The sequence below is a fragment of the Heloderma suspectum genome, chromosome 2 (genome assembly GCF_057233095.1).
Source record: "Heloderma suspectum isolate Gila_16-S chromosome 2, 16-S_ref, whole genome shotgun sequence".
Taxonomy (NCBI): domain Eukaryota; kingdom Metazoa; phylum Chordata; class Lepidosauria; order Squamata; family Helodermatidae; genus Heloderma; species Heloderma suspectum.
The window spans coordinates 212787639-212807381 of NC_139459.1; the positions used below are offsets into that span (position 1 = coordinate 212787639).

The 19743-nt window shown below is 42.4% G+C and overlaps 1 protein-coding gene across 14 annotated transcripts in view; it reads right to left on the reverse strand.

Annotated features, from left to right (window-relative positions):
- Positions 1-19743, reverse strand: part of RPTOR (regulatory associated protein of MTOR complex 1) — a 493211-nt gene that overhangs the window by 267990 nt on the left and 205478 nt on the right. For 13 of the 14 annotated variants that reach the window (XM_084837711.1, XM_084837700.1, XM_084837701.1 and 10 more), the window contains one exon: positions 10754-10929. In XM_084837711.1, coding sequence (XP_084693837.1) covers positions 10754-10929 — 176 coding nt within the window. Of the gene's footprint in view, positions 1-10753; positions 10930-13597; positions 18454-19743 lie in introns of those variants that run through there. The other variant, XM_084837709.1, reaches the window with a different exon arrangement.

Sequence of the window (19743 nt, forward strand, 5' to 3'; positions counted from 1 at the left end):
TGGAAATTTGAGAAAGTGTCCTGGACACAACTACAAATTGGCTGCCATAGGTGGGCATGGCTAATCAGAAAAGACCTACCCAGAGGCATTCATGGGAAATTAAGATGGTAGCAGGTAGAGGCTCCCTCTTTGCTTTGAAGCATTCGCAACTGCCAGTAAGAAAATATAAAAATATTTTCTAAATAAAAATTGGGATGATTAAGCTATCTCAGTTGACACCAAGGAAGGTGTCTGGGGGCACACTGGTGCCTGAAGGCACCATGTTGCTTACCCCTGAGTTAGTGGATTTGGCCCTGGATATATGTTTTTTCCATCCCTTTGCAAAGACTGGAATGCATATGCCTTTATTTCTCATGCTAAAGGAGCAAGAAACATATCTCTGCAGGCAAATCAGGTGCCACAGAAGTTTCAAAGAGAGCAGTTGATGGACACTCTAGAACCACAGGACTGAAATACCTTGAAAGAATAAACCCGGTAATCTTCACATCTACACCTCTTTCTCCATTTCCACATCTTTGTTACTGCAGTGGTTTCTGCAAGGGCATACTCTCAATTGGATCTCACCATTACCTCTTTCAACATGCTCCTCACATTTACAGATTTCCTATACAGACATGATATACTGAAAGCTGCATTGAACAATTATGATTTGAATGCCCAGAAGAACTATAGATGCCAGAAACAGGGGGAGAGCTACATTTCAGTTGATTTGCAGGTTATATTTCTCGACAAAGTCACAGAAATAATTTGGAATCCTGGTGCATAATAACATTAAAGGTACTGTAAGCAGAAATTTTTCTTCCCACACTACCCAATAGAGAAGGGGGAAGCTGTAATTTAGTTTTACCTGAGATTTATTTATCTGAATTACATTAATAACTCACACATCCTAAAAGCTCCCAGGTGGCCTAAACTGCAAATAGCTTCAGTTCTTGTATGTGTGTGTATAAGCACATGTATACTGCAAGTGAGTGGATGCTTTTCAGAGGGATCATAACTACAGCAGCTTCTGAAAAGAAGCTCATATCCTCAGCTTTTGCTCCACCTCAAAAAAGGGAATCCACATTACACCAATTGCCACATTACACCAACTTTTCTAAGAGACTGAGGCCAAAAGCTCTAACATCATAGAGATGCATGGCTGCTGCTGAAAACAGCAGCCCCATGTCTGTTCCTCCTCTTCTCTCCTCACAGGGAATATCTAGTAATACAAAAAGTGACATGATCTCACCATGCTGTGAATTTCCTACTCTGCTCCACTTCACTGACTGCCACTTAAAGGGGCAAATAAACTCACAGCATGGTTATGTAATGTCACACATTTTCTATTATTAAGCATTTGGGGGCAAAGGAAGTAGGAGACATAGGACTACTGTTTTCAGCAGTAACCATTTACACATTTGTTGCAATGTTTAGGTGAGGCCTGAGTTGAACAATGTGGAATAAAGAGGGTACTGCCACTTTGTAGACTGAGTGTGTCTCATTAACCATCTGAATAGGTCTATATAGCCTATTAGTACCACCTGCTTCCCTCTCATTTATACCTCTAACTGATTCAGGATGTCTTTGTTCAACTCCCACTTTCTCTTCTATTATCATAATCGGATCACCCTGCACTATACATACATTATGTTGACTCCTAGTCATGCTCCATGTCAACTTAAAGCTTCTTACTTTTAAAATCTCCATCCCCCATCTCTCTTCAAAAAGCCACCTCTCTTTCTCCATATTTTTTCTTGAAATCCTACTTCTTTAACAAAGGCCTTCCTGAAACCAGGCCAGTTTTAATGAAGATGAAGGGTTAACACCCTACAACTTTTTTGAAAACTAGGGACATCCCTAGTTAATTTAGCATTTTACTCCGTGTTAAATTTCATTTTATTCTTTGTGAGCTTGGCAAACAGATCCTTCTTCTCTAGAAAGAAAAAGAGAACTGATCATCCTTGATGATGTCTTTATCTCAGAATGAGGCTAGTCTGGAGGCTCAGGTTGACCAGGGAGAAGATCACTTTAGCCAATCAGCTGGAAAAAGCTCAGAATCAAAATGCTTCTCATGATATTGAGACTGATAAGATAGAAACGCTCTTTGAAAACACAACATAGACAGATTTTACTAGACATGAAAACAGGTACAGCCTTCCCTGGTCTGGCACCCTCCCGATGTATTGGACGGTGGCCTCCCATGGTTCCAAACCAATGGCCATGCTGACTGAGGATGTGGGAACTGCGGCCTGGCATATGTGTGGGGCATCAGTTTGGGAAAGGCTGGGCAAGGCTGGGCTAGCATGATGCCTTTTGTGTTTTGGGTGTTAACTGTGCACACTTTTATGAATTAGAAGGATCATGGGTAGCCCCATCCTTTGTAATACCCTACCACAGGATGTGTGTGCGGCTCACTCCCTCATTGTTTTTGAACAGGCCTTAAAAACTTGAATGTTCCAGTCTACTTTTAAATGAATGGGTGCCCATTTTTGTTTTATAAATTGGAGTTTTTAATGTTGCTTCTATTTTAAATTTTTCACGCTGCTTATGTAGTAAGTGATACTTTATTTTAAAATTTTACCTTTGAAGTAAAACCGCATTGAGGAAGCTTTGCCTCAAAATACAGTACAAAAGTATTGTAAATACATTTTAAATAAATAAATAAATCCGCCTCCCCCGACCTGGTGCCCTCCATATTTGCACTACAACTCCCAGCATCCCCAATCACATCTGGAGGGACTACAACTCCCAGCATTGCAACTACAAGTCCCAACATCCTCAATCACATCTGGAGGACACCAGGTTGGGGAATGCTGCTCTAGACTTTGCAGCTGCGTGTCATTTTGTACTAAAGTCATACCACATGAATCTATAATATATGTAGACCAAACTGCTACCTCAGAGGTAGCCATCTCTAAAAATAACAGTTATGTCATCACTTCATATATGCAAAGCCTTTGACCTGCTTTTAAGCTGAAGCCTTTAAAGGCTGATGCCTAACATGTACAGAGTACATTTTGCTCAAATATATTTGTACTTCTATTTAATTTGGTGCACTGCAAGTCATCAGAAAATGATATAGTTTTGAATAGATGAAAATTCAGTTGTACCTTACTTGAGTTTGGCAGAAGTATAACCAGCTCCCACCTCCCTTCCTCACACCAAGGGAAATTGTCCTGTACATCAATAATAGAACTTAAAAGCTCTGTCTGGAATTGCATTTTTCTCTTTACAGTACACAGGACTTCTTTATAAACACAGACTTAGTTTTACTGTTCCCTATCTTTTTTTGCCTCTGGGACAAGAGTGTATAAACAGTCTTTGAATTACAGAAAGTGACTGAAATAGAGCAGCAACCACAAGGGAGTGCTGATATCATTGTAAAATAGTACAGAGGTTTGCTGGTAGCAGCCTATCCATCTGTTCTACAATCTCCTATTGAAAAGGCTAAGCAAAAGAAAGCAACTGACATACCATTCTGTTACAAAAATATAATTACATAACAATTTCTAACATACTTGTGTTATGTAAATTGCATTATAATTTGCATTGGCTTTGTTAACAACTCATGACAATTATCAGTGTCCATCATCATGCCCATTTTACTTATGGGTAACTGAAGCTGACAGATAATTACTTGCTTAAGGAAAGGTATCCAATCACACTGGGTCTTGGGTACAAAGAAATGACCCAGAAGGAAAAAGGCAAGCAACAGGGAAAGTATAAAAGAAATATCTTGCCTAGGTATTATATACCATGGCATGTGCAGTCAACCTTTTCACACTTTACAATGGCTATCAAAAACAATAGCCACAAAAATAACCTTTGGAGAAGCCAGGTTACAACTGTAAAATGACCTGATAATTGAAACTGAATGTGAAAAGAGCACATGTTTTACATAAATTATTTTATATGCAAATTAACCTAAATGAATTACATTCTGATTTTTCTTTCTGGCACCTGCCAATCGAGCATTGCTGTCCCTTGGGACTACTCCAGACCTCAACACCCTTAACATCATGATCTTCAAGCTACTTGTTGTTGTTGTTCAGTCGTTTAGTCGTGTCCGACTCTTCGTGACCCCATGGACCATAGCACGCCAAGCCTTCCTGTCCTCCGCTGTCTCCCAGAGTGTGCTCAAGTCCATATTCATTGCATCGGTGATGCTATCTAGCCATCTCATCCTCTGCCGTCCCCTTCTCCTTTTGCCTTCAGTCTTTCCCAGCATCAGGGTCTTTTCCAGAGAGTTTTCTCTTCGCATTAGGTGGCCAAAATATTTGAGCTTCAGTTTCAGGATCTGTCCTTCCAATGAGCAGTCGGGGTTGATATCCTTTAGGATTGATTGATTTGACCTCCTTGCAGTCCAGGGGACTCGTAAGAATCTTCTCCAGCACCACAGTTCGAAAGCATCAATTCTTTGGTGCTCAGCCTTCCTTATAGTCCAGCTCTCACAGCCATACATTACTACTGGGAAAACCAAAACTTTGATTAGACGGACCTTTGCCGGCAAGGTGATGTCTCTGCTTCTGACTATGCTGTCTAGGTTTGCCATAGCTTTCCTCCCAAGGAGCAAGCGTCTTTTAATTTCATGGCTACAGTCACCGTCTGCGGTGATCTTGGAGCCCAAGAAAGTAAAATATGTCACTGCTTCCATTTCTTCCCCTTCTATATGCCAGGAAGTGATAGGGCCAGATGCCATGATCTTAGTTTTTTTAATGTTGAGTTTCAAACCAGCTTTTGCACTCTCCTCTTTCACCCTCAACAAGAGGCTCTTGAGATCCTCCTCGTTTTCTGCCATTAGGGTGGTATCGTCTGCATATCAGAGGTTGTTGATAATTCTCCCGGCAATCTTAATTCCGACCTCTGATTCATCCAACCCGGCATTTCTCATGATGTACTCTGCATATAAGTTAAATAAGCAGGGTGACAATATGCAGCCTTGTCGTACTCCTTTCCCAATTTTGAACCAATCGGTTGTTCCATGTCTGGTTCTGACTGTTGCTTCTTGACCCTCGTACAGGTTTCTCAGGAGACGGGTAAGGTGGTCTGGTACTCCCATCTCTTTCACAATTTGCCACAGTTTGTTGTGATCCACACAATCAAAGGCTTTAGCGTAGTCAATGAAGCAGAAATAGACGTTTTTCTGGAATTCTCTTGCTTTCTCCATGATGCAGCAAAAGTTGGCGATTTGATCTCTAGTTCCTCTGCCTCTTCGAAACCCAGCTTGTACTTACGGTAGTTCTCGGTTCGCATACTGCTGAAGCCTAGCTGGTAGGATTTTGAGCATCACCTTGCTGGCATGTGAAAGGAGCGCAATTGTGCGGTAGTTTGAACACTCTTTGGCGTTGCCCTTCTTTGGAATTGGAATGTAAACTGACCTTTTCCAGTCTTGCGGCCATTGTTGAGTGTTCCAAATGTGTTGGCATATTGAGTGCAGCACTTTAACAGCATCATCTTTTAGGATTTTAAATAGCTTAGCTGGAAGACTGTCATCTCTGCTAGCTTTGTTGTTACTAATGCTTCCTAAGGCCCACTTGACTTCACTCTCGAGGATGTCTGGCTCAAGTTCAGTGACCGCACTATCATGGCTATCAGGGACATTCAGATCTTTCCTGTATAGTTCTTCTGTGTATTCTTTCCACCTCTTCTTAATCTCATCTGCTTCTGTTAGGTCCCTGCCTTCTTTGTCCTTTATCATGCCCGTCTTTGCACAAAACGTTCCCTTGAGATCTCCAGTTTTCTTGAAGAGATCTCTAGTCTTTCCCATTCTGTTGTTTTCCTCGATTTCTTTGCATTGTTCATTTAAGAAGGCCTTCTTGTCTCTCCTTGCTATTCTCTGGAACTCTGCATTCAGTTGGATATATCTTCCCCTTTCTCCCTTGCTTTTCGTTTCCCTTTTTTCTTCAGCTACTTGTAAAGCCTCATCAGACAGCCACTTGGCTTTCTTGCATTTCTTTTTCTTTGGGATGGATTTCGTTGCTGCCTCCTGAACAGTCCTACGGACCTACGTCCATAGTTCCTCAGGCACTCTGTCTATCAGGTCTAATCCCTGAAATCTATTCCTCACCTCCACTGTATATTCATCAGGGATATGATTTAGGTCATACCTGAATGGTTTAGTGGTTTTCCCTACGTTCTTCAATTTAAGCTGAAATTTTGCAACAAGAAGCTCATGATCTGAACCACAGTCAGCTCCAGGTCTTGTTTTTACTGACTGTATAGAGCTTCTTCATCTTTGGCTGCAAAGGACATAATCAATCTGATTTCGATATTGACCATCTGGTGATGTCCATGTGTAGAGTCGCCTCTGGTGCTGTTGGAAAAGAATGTTTGCTATGATCAGCGTGTTCTCTTGGCAAAACTCTATTAGCTTTTGTCCTGCTTCATTTTGTACACCAAGGCCATGCTTGCCTGTTATCCCGGTGATTTCTTGACTTCCTACTTTAGCATTCCAATCCCCTATGATGAAGAGGACATCTTTGTCAGGTGTTAATTCTAGAAGGTGTTGTAGGTCTTCACAGAACCGATCAACCTCAGCTTCTTCGGCCTCAGTGGTTGGGGCATAGACTTGAATTACTGTGATGTTGAATGGTTTGCCTTGGATTTGTACTGAGATCATTCTATCATTTTTGAGATTGTACCCCAGTACTGCTTTTCCCACCCTTTTGTTGACTATGAGTGCTACTCCATTTCTTCTAAGGGATTCTTGCCACAGTAGTAGATATGATGGTCACCTGAATTAAATTCGCCCATGCCTGTCCATTTTAGTTCACTGATTCCCAAGATGTAGATGTTCAGTCTTGCCATCTCATGTTTGACCACCTCCAGCTTACCTTGATTCATTGATCTGACATTCCAGGTTCCTCAACAATATTGTTCTTTACAGCATCGGATTTTCTTTTCACCACCAGACACATCCACAGCTGAGTGTCCTTTCGGCTTTGGCCCAGCCGTTTCACTCTTTCTGGTGCTACTTGGAAATTCCCTCTGCTCTTCCCCAGTAGTATATTGGACACCTTCCGACCTGAGGGGCTCATCTTCCGGCGTCATCTCTTTTAGCCTTGTGATACTTTCCATGGGGTTTTCTTGGCAAGAATACTGGAGTGGGTTGCCATTTCCTTCTCCAGTGGACCACATTTTGTCAGAACTCTCCGCCATGACATATCCGTCTTGGGTGGCCCTGCACGGCATAGCTTATGGCTTCACTGAGTTACACAAGCCCCTTCGCCACAACAAGGGAGTGATCCACGAAGGGGTCAAGCTACTTATCCTCCCAAATTCTCACTGGACTCTGTAAGACTATTCCATAGTAAGCATTCTGAGTACTATAAACATAGCCTTATGCCGCTCTATCTGCTTGTAGTAGACTGGCAATTCCCTTGGTGGGATTTATACATATATAAGGAAAATATTATTTTGTACATTGCACCAAAGAGTTTCTTCATGCTTTAGGCAGCACACCTGATTTCACTAGTTAATCAGTACTACATCACTGTTTCCCGTACCAAATATGTAAAGTGTGGACAGCATACCTGCCCCTTTAAATACCCATATATATACATGTGGGAGTCCTGAGTGACCAAGACAACTGACATGTGCACACAGGTGTTTAAAGATTCATGTGTAGCATCCACACTTGTGTTTGCCATATAAAGTGTGGAGCTGCTCAAAGTGGAAAGCAAGATCTGCTTGCACTGCTGCTAGGTTTTATTGTGGTTGTATTGTTATATTGTGGTTTTAATGTTCTATATATTTTAAATTGTTTTATTGTGTGTTGTTTGGTTTTAATTTTTGTGAACCGCCCAGAGAGCTTCGGCTATTGGGTGGTATAGAAATGAAATAAATAAATAAATAAATAAATAATGAGATCTGTATACCAAACTGACACTGTACCTCACATGCAATAATTCAACAAACACTGCAAAAACAAAAGAGGAAACAAACAAATCTTACATGAAAAACAGAGAGAGGAAGAAGAAGCACTGAACAGTGTTTCAATTTACTAAACCTCTGAATGTGTTTGTGCATCATAGCTATCAGAATATCATAGCTATATTCCATTTGTTTTGGTAGACTAAATGTCCTGGAATAAGCTCTCTCTCTGCCTTATCAGAAGGCTACATCACTTTTTCTTCTCTTTTGTTTAAACCTCTTAATGTTATTCATTGTACTATTTACTTAACTAGCTTATTTGAAGCATTTCTGTAACATATGGAATTTACAACCCAATCCTCAAAGTGTAGTACCAGTGAAGCCTCCCACTGAAATAAACAGAATGTATACAGGTAGAAGAACTTGAGGATCAGCACTATAGCTTGTCTGAAAAATGGTCTACTGATATAACACTGTGTTGTACCATATGGTATTTCTGATTTGTGAAAAGGCAGACTATTTTAATTTCCAGCACAGTAAGTCCCTTAATCTGAGCAAACCCAAATATCCAACTAGAATCCAAAATGTAATAAACAGAAAGATAATCAAAGCCAGGAAGGTGAAAGTATGCTTACTAAGATACTCTCCCAGATGAACACCTCAAATCCTTGTAACTTAGTAAAGCAGAGAAATTTTAAAGCAACTGAAGTATCTGGGTTAACAAGTCTATAGGGCTGTTTGTACGATATGACAGCCCACATACAGTTATTTAACCCACAGTGAGGCAGCGGCACATGTGGGATGCATGTGTCAGGATTGAGACCAGGGCTCCTGCAGTTTCTAATTATTCCAATTCTGATTCAGAGCTGGAACTAGAACAGCTAGACCAGAGAGCAGGGGAGGAATCTCCCCGAGAGTCTCCAGGAGTTGGGGAAGGCCTTGGGAAGATTCTTCCCCAACTCCTGAAGACTTCCAGGGAGTTTCCTCCCCTGCTCTCTGGTTTAGCTGTTCTAGTTCCAGCTCTGAATCAGAATAATTTATTTATTTATTTATTTATTTACTTCATTTCTATACCGCCAATAGCCGAAGCTCTCTGTGAGGTTCACAAAAATTAAAACCAACAAGCACACAGTAAAACAATATAAAATATAAAAACATTCAAAACACAATATAACAATACAACCAGAATAAAACCTAGCAGCAACGCAAAGATTTAAAATACAGATTTAAAACAGCAAAGCTAAAAGTCTAGAAAGCTAAAATGCTAAAATGCCTGGGAAAATAAAAAGGTCTTCACCTGGCGCCGGAAGGAATACAATGTAGGTGCCAGGCAAACCTCACTAGGGAGCTTACTCCACAGCCAGGGTGCTACAGCATAAAAGGCCCTCCTCCTAGTCAGAAACCAGATCAGAAACCGCAGGCGCCCTGGTCTCAATCCTGACAGCATGCAGCCACCATTTTGAATATACAGGGTGTTTCAAAAAGATGGACCCAATTTGCAATCGCTGTATCTCTGCAACCACAAACTGCCCATGAATGAAACTCTTACTACTTGAAAGGGTGGGGCATAGAGTTTCAAATGATTACCGCTAGATGCCTCTGTCAGCGCACAAGCAGCCCCGAGCCTCAGTTATTCGCAAGATGGCGACCCTGCAACTCAAGGCATTTTATGTTCTGCAGTTCAGCAAGATTGAATCCGCACTCATGGTGCAGTGTGCATTTCAACGGTGTTTTGGCATTGATCCGCCAATGCCAAAGAGCATTCATCATTGGTACCGACAATTTGAGAAAACAGGCTGTTTATGTAAGGGTAAGAGCACAGGGCGACCAGACACTTCAGAGGAAAACGTGAGAAGAATTCAAGAGAGTTTTCAGCGTAGCCCGCGCAAGTCCACTCACGGCGCCAGCCGAGAACTTGCGATCTCTCATACGACTGCCTGGCGTGTGTTAAGGCGACGTGTAATCATGAGGCCATACCAGTTGCAATTGGTACAGGCTCTTCGTGCAGGTGACAAAGGAAAGCGTGTAGAATTTAGTGATGCGATGTTACAGAACATGGAGGACGACAGCTTCTTACCACGTTTGATTTTTAGTGCTGAAGCAACGTTTCATCTAAGCGGTAAAGTTAACGGTCACAATGTGCGCATATGGGGATTACAGAATCCACACGAAATGATAGAAAATAAGCGTAATTCCCCAAAAGTGAACGTGTTTTGTGCCGTTTCTCAAAAAAAGGTTTATGGCCCTTTCTTTTTTGAGGTGACTTTTTCTTGTGGGGATGCATCAAAGAACATGTTTTTGTGCCACCATTAGCGACTAATCTGGATGACCTCAAAAACAGAATCACAGCAGCGGTGACTTCAGTGAAGAAGACACTTTGAGAGGCGTTTGGAATGAATTCAACTATCGTCTCGATATTGTCCGTACAGCAGGTGGAGGGCACATAGAGCATTTATAAAATGGTTAGTAAAACTTGATAACTCATTAAGCCATTTGTAACTTTTGGTGTAATTGTAACATGTTGCCATCGTGAAATATACTGCTTTGAAACTGGGTCCATCATTTTGAAACGCCCTACAATCCTCACTCAGGTGTTGTCGTGTGAACCCATTGAGCATAGGTTATGTGAGGGTTAAACAACCAATGGTCTGTTTTAGGATTATGTGAGGGTTGTTTAACACTCGCATAACATGCTTGTTGGGTTTGCATGACATGATAACACCCGAGTTTGCATGTGCATGTTGCATATGCAAACTGACACCTGCTGGCACTGTGGCTTGTCCTGGGTTAAATAACCCACGACAAGCCATGGCGTGTTGTCCAAACCCAGTCTATCAGTCCAATAGGCAAGACTCTCAAAACATGCAATATACACCCAGATAGCAGCCAAGTCACTTACCATCTCAGCGCAATCTTTATTGGTGTAGTAAGGCAGGAGGTGAACAGGTCAGCTGGCAGGTCAGGGATCATTGGTAGCAACTCACTGGCTTCACATGCTGCCAACTGAATGCAATTTTTCATTGAAGGGGGCAACGGCATCTGAGCTAGTAGGTGGTTTGGGTTAATTGCTGCCACCTTCACAGAAAATACAAAAAACAAACTGTTACATCTCCCTATTGATTAACTACCAGTATTTAGAAAATCATGTCAAAATATAACTTGTTAGGAGATACCAAAACTCAGCTCATTCTGTTCAACAATGATTAAATTACTAATGAGATTGGCACACAATCATAATTCAGGGGTGAATAGTTCTAGCCTACACGTAACTGCTTATCCAAAGGATTCCTTCTGGTGCTCTTTTGGCACTGTATGGTGAATAATCTGGAGCACAGAAAGCATCCTGTGGAAAGCAGATCTTTTCTCTCAGAGACACCATATTGAATTGCACAGCCCTTCCTGGTTCTTCATTTGTCCCAATCAGCCATGTGGACAACTGGAGCAACACCTGAAACCCTAACCCTAACCAGTACATTATTTATTACAAGAATAGTTTTATCCCACCTTTCCATCTTCTACACCTAATTTTGTGGTTTACAAGTTGTAAATTACAAAATTACAATAAGACACAATAAAATAGTATATCTCAGAACTAGGGATGGACAGACTCACTCGTCCCAGCTTGGTAGGACGCTTGCTGAGCTGCCGCCCACCCATTTGTGGTGCTGCGCAAGCTTCTGAATGGCCCGGTGAGTGCCCAATGAAGCTGCGCGGCCATCCACCCTCGTAGCAAGCTGCCATTTCGCACAACAATGGCAGTTCGGGCTCTTCTGGGAAGGTAATGTTGCATAATTGGTGGCCATAAAGGGGCCATTTATGCAACATTACAGGTGTGAATGAAGCATTCCCACCTGTAATGTTTCATAAATGGCCCCTTTATGGCCAGCAGTTACACAGTGTTACCTTCCCAGAAGAGCCCAAGCTGCCAGTGTTGTGCAAAATGGCTGCTTGCTATGAGGCCAGGCGGTTCCTGGGCACTCATGGAGGCATAGGGTGCTCGATGAGCAGGTCTGCAAGCAGCTTGGCAAGTGGAGTCCAACAGGGAGACTGAGGAGGAGTCCATCAGACTCCACCCCCATCCCCACCCCACAGACACTTGTGACATCCGTACTCAAAACTACAAAAGATAAAAATAACTGCTGATTGAAAATTGAAAACAATGAGATACAGCAGCCAGACAAAAGAATAGGCAACTTGACAGGCCAAAAGCCTGCTAAACCACAGGAATGTCTTCACCACTTGGTGGAAGGCAAAGACTGAAGGGGCTAGATGGGCCTACTTGGGCAGGGAGTTTCAGAGCCTGGGCACAACCACAAGAAGGTCCTCTCCTACTTTCCCACATATACCCCAGATGTTGGTGGGATATAGAGGAGAGTCTTTCCCACAGATCTTAATACATGACCTGGTACATATATGAGAAGGTAGTCCTTCAGGTAACCAGAAACCATCAACCATTAGACATTGAAAGGGTAAGACTAGGTTATTGTGAACTTTCTGTAGAAAATGGAATCCTAAAATGTAAATATGTGGGGGTTTGCATATTTGTAGTGTTTTGCATATTTGATTGTGGCAACAATCCTAAAAGTATTACCAAGTCAGAAACCAAAGGGAGCTTAGGCAAGGTATCCAGAGATCACCCTGAACAAGTCTCTTCACTAGTATCACCATGGCCTGGTTTGTACACAATGACAACCCAGGGTTTAAAGAAACCCACGAGTTCCAACTCTGCACTGTCTCTCTCCCAACAACCCAGGTTCTTGGTCTGCACGCGATGCTAAACCACCCAGCAACAGAGTGTCCCTGAGTTGTTTAGTCCCAGTGGGAATAACTGGGCAGGGATAGCCAGCACACTCGTTCCCACTCGTTCATGACAACCCAGGTTTTTTTTTAAAAAAAAAAACCTGGGTTATCATTGTGTGTAAACTAAACTGCATTAATCTTCTTCATGCCAGCCCTGCTACATTTTTCTTCACAATCCTTTTTTTATAAATCCAAGATCTCTTTAATTTGAGACCAGGATTTTCATCTTTTTCCTTTATGCAGATATCATATGTGTAAGTTTTTTGTTTTAATGATTCACAAGAAAAGACCAGGATTCTGATATGCTTCCTTTATACAGATGTCGCTTAAGTGCAGGCATCTATACAAAGAACAACAAAATAATGGATTAGCCAACTGGGTACTCACAGAATGGTGTATATCACCACATCATTCACATTGTCATCCTATCCCAAAGTAGCCCAGTATTGTAAAGCTTAATTACCTGAAAATTATTATGAAAGAGTAACTCCTCTATCATCATTTAGAAAAGCTTAGAAAGCAAGGATACTGAAAATTGGTATAGCAGCCTTTCATGAAGCTGCCTATATCCAATCCACAGCATCCCTCTTTTTAAAAAGTTCTTGATGTCTTATGGAATTTCTGGTTTTGAAATTCTAGCTGCAAAGAAGCATTTGTTCCAACCCACAAACACACACTTGAATACTGCCTCCCAGCCCCCACAGTGGAGATCAGAGATACTAATTATGCAGAAGCGCTCTCCATACACTAGCCCTTAAGCATATGCATAGGCAAATTAGGACTAAAGAGGAGAATTACATAGAAGTGGAACACAGTTTGCACCAGGGAAACAGGGCAAAAGGAAGGGAATCCTTATGCAAAAAACGCACACATAGAGAGGAAAACAAAACTATGGCTGCAATCCTATACATACTTAAGTCCCATTGAACTTAATTGAACTTACTTCTGAGTAGATATGCATATAATTGTGCTGTAAATGTCTTCTTTTAGTGGACATATAAGTACTAAGATTGCATGCAGGCAGCTTGTTTGAATTCTTTCTCAAAGTTAAGTTTAAAATGGGCCATTGATGGCAGTCAGCCTGCAAAAAGAGTTAAGCTTTTGTCTAGAGCAGTGGGTCACATGAGAAATACCAAAGCAATTCACTTCCACATCAATAAGAGTAACCAAAACAGAGTCAACACAGTGAGACTGCTCCAAACAGGAAATTGCTTCCCAAGGGCTGGATGACATCCTTGCTAGAAATTATGATTGGTCCATGCACAGTCTGCCATGAAATCTAAGTCATAGTGAGACACAGGCCAAGGTAACAGAAATGTCAAATGCAGCTTGCACATAACAACTGCAAACTGATGAATGCATTATACTAACAGCACTCCGGCAGCTATCCCATTAAAAAGGGGAAATAGTTCAAGGACAATTTCATTATATCTCAAAGCCTTACTCCTTTTGAAGCACGTAAAACTGTCATCTGATGAGCTCCAGGTGAAGCAGTTGCCTTGCTTACTTTACCACGGCCCCCAGGTGAAGCAGTCACTTGATGAGCTCCAGGAGAAGCAGTTGCCTTGCTTACTTTACCACGGCCCCCAGGTGAAGCAGTCACCTGATGAGCTCCAGGTGAAGCAGTTGCCTTGCTTACTTTACCACGGCCCCCAGGTGAAGCAGTCACTTGATGAGCTCCAGGAGAAGCAGTTGCCTTGCTTACTTTACCACGGCCCCCAGGTGAAGCAGTCACCTGATGAGCTCCAGGTGAAGCAGTTGCCTTGCTTACTTTACCACGGCCCCCAGGTAAAGCAGTCACCTGATGAGCTCCAGGTGAAGCAGTTGCCTTGCTTACTTTACCACGGCCCCCAGGTGAAGCAGTCACCTGATGAGCTCCAGGTGAAGCAGTTGCCTTGCTTACTTTACCACGGCCCCCAGGTGAAGCAGTCACCTGATGAGCTCCAGGTGAAGCAGTTGCCTTGCTTACTTTACCACGGCCCCCAGGTGAAGCAGTCACTTGATGAGCTCCAGGTGAAGCAGTCACCTTGTTTACTATATACCATGGCCTCCAGGTGAAGCAGTCACATAATGAGTTCTCAGCAGTCCAGAACTGAGAATCAACTATGTAACTGTGCCATTAGAATCAAGGGAAAAGAATTTTCTGATGGCACAAAATTGGCTGGGCAGCCCTTTGTTCATTTGAAAGATTAATTTTGCCAGCTTTCCAGAACTGGCCTTGAATTTGTAGGGCAGTTTTCCATTTGCTAGGACAATCTGTGGAATTTCTTCCCTAGGGAACTGTGCCATGCCCCCTCTTTAATGAGCTTCCGCCATGCATTGAAAACTTGGTTGTTCAGGCAGGCATTTGGGGTGGGCTAGGGAAATTTTAGAAAATAATGTTTTAATATGTAATTTTATTGTTTTTAAACTGTTTGTATTATTGTACATCGCCCAGAGTGGCCACTCTGGGTGACCAGCCAGATGGGCGATTAAGACATTTAATAAATAAGTAAATAAATCTTCACTCTGAATATATAAATACCAGGAATAATCTAGAGCAGAGATGGGGATGATGTGGCACTCCAGATGTTGGATTGCAACTCCCATCTCCCCTCACTATTGGCCATGCTGGCTAGGAGTGATGGAAGTTGCAGTCCAACAACTTCTGGAGGGCCATACATTCCCCTCCCTGATCTACAGGGAGTTCAATGTGCTTAAACTGCACTGAAGATAGTGAAACTGAAGCACATTCAGATTTCTCTAGACTGTACATAGCACAAGAACATAAAAAGAACACAAGAGCTGTGCTGGATGACGCCAAAAGCCAGCCACACACTAGGTCAACATTCATGTTGAGTACTATGACCATGAGATTCCCTTCCTGATCAATCACTGCTTACTCAGACCCCTTGAGTGTATATGTGAAGTAAGGAATTTTTGACTTTACACTTATTTACATTGAATCACATTTACCATTTTATTGCCCATTCCCCTACTTTGGAGATATCCTTTTGTTTTTGTTTTTACCACCCTAAATAATTTGGTGACATCTGCAAATTTAGCCACCTGACTCCTCACCCTTAACTCCAGACAATTAATGCATACATTAAAAAGTGCTGGTCCCAATACAGATTCTTGGTGGACCTCACTTCTTATATCTCTCCATTGTGAGAACTATCCATTTATTCTTACTCTCTACTTCCTGTTCTGTTACTGATCCATAAAAGGCCCCATCCTCTTATCCCACAACTGCTACATTTGTTCAGGAGCCTTTGGTATACACTGTACATCACCTTATCCACATTCTTGTTGGAAGTAAAAGTTCTGGAAGGACTCCTAGCTCCCCAGTCTCTCTTTTGCTGTTTCACTAGCCTGAAGACTGCAGCTATTCCCCAGCTAATCAGCTGACCACTTCACTTGACAGCTAATCAGCAGACTGATGACACAGCACACATCTGAAAATGAGAATCACATTTGTAGCAACTGACAGGTAGCACAGGTATGAGTTGGTCAGTAGTCTAGCACTGTCCGGGTCTGGAACACTCAGTGCCTCATATTAGTTAGTGTCCAGCAATTATTATTCTCAATGACCACTTACATAGAGGCATTAATATTTGCAATTCTGCAGCCCTAAAAGGGTTTACTAACTTGGGCTGCATGTGCAACACCTGAGAGTATATTTAGATACTCAACATTCTATTGTTTGGGGGGTTGGGTCAAGAGCAGGCCTCAGGCTCATACACTCCCTTCCCTCCATAGAATTAAATGTACCAAGGGAGTTCCAAAATGGTGCGGGAGCTTCCTGACTGTGTAAGGGAACCAGTTCAAATAGCTGGTTTATTTTTCCATGGACTGGAGTGGTGCTGTTGGTGAGGTTCCTCCTTTTAAGCAACACTACCCAGTTCATTTGTTCACTTCTCCTTATGTTAAGGGGAATGAAACATGTGTCCCAAGCCTACTCCCAACCTATTCCCAAACTAAGATCCCAGGAGCCAAATATAATCTCTTTCTGTTCAGTTTCAAGTTGGATTTGATTTGTTCTGAGGCCCATTTCACACATGATGTTTTCAATACATGGGTAAACATTTTTCCAGCAAAACCCTATGTACATTGGTGTATGATATGTTGTACAAAGATGACTGATGTGTATTCTAGTGGGAGCAGTGTACTAGACTTAGGAATGTCCTATCAATTTCAGCTTCCCAATAAGTGTACCCTTGCAAAAACAGATGCATGTGTGATCTTAACACACAATGGTGTATACCAGTCCTGGGTAACAGGTGGCTCTCGAGATGTTGATGTACTACAACTCCCATCAGCCCTATCCAATGGAGAAGGGTGATGGGAGCTGCAGTCCAACAACATCTGGAGGTCCACAAGTACGCCATCCTTCAGATATACCAAAGGGTCTGTTTTTTCCCCCTATACCTCTATACCTATTTAGGGAAACATCAAGTCTACAGAGGTCCTGAATCTCACTTGATGCTGTTTAGATGGTGGTGATTAGCATCTTTCTGTGGTGGTGTTTGTTCTCCGCAAGAGAGCAACTGCTTACTGTCAAAGTGATAGGATCAAGAGGATTGAACATGGACGCTTGAGACTGCAGTTCCCATAATTCTGAATGTTGGTGAGGGCCAATGATTAAAAAAAAATCAAATGTCAAGTTGGGATACATGTAACATTTTTATGACCACAAAAATTTAAAGTGAGCAACTTATTGCATTTCTAAAGCAAATAACCATTGTTTTCTGCGTCTCTATTGGTTTGTTGCCTGCCAGTGTCCGTTAGGACCTTAGTGATGTCCCACTGCAGTCTGGGATTATGTATATGCACAGACTTTCATCGTCTTTTACCTTTGCTCTTGATTTGGTTACAAGAACGACTTTTAATTCGTGACACCAATTAGTTGCTTTATTTAGCAGATTTGGCTGAGAGGCAGTGATCTATTTTTTCTAGATGCAGATGTAAGAAATTGTGATCAGGATGTTGTTGCTGTTGTTGTTCAGTCGTTCAGTCGTGTCCGACTCTTCTTGACCCCATGGACCATAGCACGCCAGGCCTTCCTGTCCTGCGCTGTCTCCCGGAGCGTGCTCAAGTCCATATTCATTGCATCAGTGATGCTATCTAGCCGTCTCATCCTCTGCCGTCCCCTTCTCCTTTTGCCTTCAGTCTTTCCCAGCATCAGGGTCTTTTCCAGAGAGTTTTCTCTTCGCATTAGGTGGCCAAAATATTTCAGCTTCAGCTTCAGGATCTGTCCTTCCAATGAGCACTCAGGGTTGATTTCCTTTAGCATGGACTGATTTGACCTTCTTGCAGTCCAGGGGACTCGTCAGAATCTTCTCCAGCACCACAGTTCGAATGCATCAATTCTTCGGCGCTCAGCCTTCCTTACAGTCCAGCTCTCACAGCCATACGTTACTACTGGCAAAACCATAGCTTTGATTAGACAGACCTTTGTCGGCAAGGTGATGTCTCTGCTTCTTACTATGCTGTCTAGGTTGGCCATAGCTTTCCTCCCAAGGAGCAAGCATCTTTTAATTTCATGGCTACAGTCACTGTCTGCGGTGATCTTGGAGCCCAAGAAAGTAAAATATGTCACTGCTTCCATTTCTTCCCCTTCTATATGCCAGGAAGTGATGGGGCCAGATGCCATGATCTTCGTTTTTTGAGTGTTGAGTTTCAAACCAGCTTTTGCACTCTCCTCTTTCACCCTCAACAAGAGGCTCTTGAGATCCTCCTCGTTTTCTGCCATTAGGGTGGTATCATCTGCGTATCTGAGGTTGTTGATAATTCTCCTGGCAATCTTAATTCCGACCTGTGATTCATCCAACCCGGCGTTTCTCATGATGTACTCTGCATATAAGTTAAATAAGCAGGGCGACAATATACAGCCTTGTCATACTCCTTTCCCAATTTTGAACCAATCGGTTGTTCCATGTCTGGTTCTTACTGTTGCTTCTTGACCCTCGTACAAGTTTCTCAGGAGACAGGTAAGGTGGTCTGGTACCCCCAGCTCTTTCACAATTTGCCACAGTTTGTTGTGATCCACACAATCAAAGGCTTTAGCATAGTCAAGGAAGCAGAAATAGACGTTTTTCTGGAATTCTCTTGCTTTCTCCATGATGCAGCGAAAGTTGGCGATTTGATCTTTAGTTCCTCTGCCTCTTCGAAACCCAGCTTGTACTTCCGGTAGTTCTCGGTTCACATGCTGCTGAAGCCTAGCTGGTAGGATTTTCAGCATAACCTTGCTGGCATGTGAAATGAGTGCAATTGTATGGTAGTTTGAACACTCTTTGGCGTTCTTTGGAATTGGAATGTAAAGTGACCTTTTCCAGTCTTGTGGCCACTGCTGAGTGTTCCAAATGTGTTGGCATATTGAGTGCAGCACTTTAACAGCATCATCTTTTAGGATCTTAAATAGCTCAGCTGGAATACTGTCATCTCCGCTAGCTTTGTTGTTACTAATGCTTCCTAAGGCCCACTTGACTTCACTCTCAAGGATGTCCGGCTCAAGTTCAGTGACCCCACTATCATGGCTTTCAGGGACATTCAGATCTTTCCTGTATAGGTCTTCTGGGTATTCTTTCCACCTCTTCTTAATCTCATCTGCTTCTGTTAGGTCCCTGCCTTCTTTGTCCTTTATCATGCCCGTCTTTGCACAAAACGTTCCCTTGAGATTTCCGATTTTCTTGAAAAGATCTCTAGTCTTTCCCATTCTGTTGTTTTCCTCGATTTCTTTGCATTGTTCATTTAAGAAGGCCTTCTTGTCTCTCCTTGCTATTCTCTGGAACTCTGCATTCAGTTGGATATATCTTCCCCTTTCTCCCTTGCTTTTCACTTCCCTTCTTTCTCAGCTACTTGTAAAGCCTCATCAGACAGCCACTTTGCTTTCTGGCATTTCTTTTCCTTTGGGATGGATTGAGTTGCTGCCTCCTAAACAATGTTACAGACCTCCGTCCATAGTTCCTCAGGCACTCTGTCTATCAGGTCTAATCCCTGAAATCTATTCCTCACCTCCACTGTATATTCATAAGGGATATATAGGATCAGGATGTTACTAGACCACTAAAGAAGACCAATTTATGGTCATGCATTTGGTATCTGTTA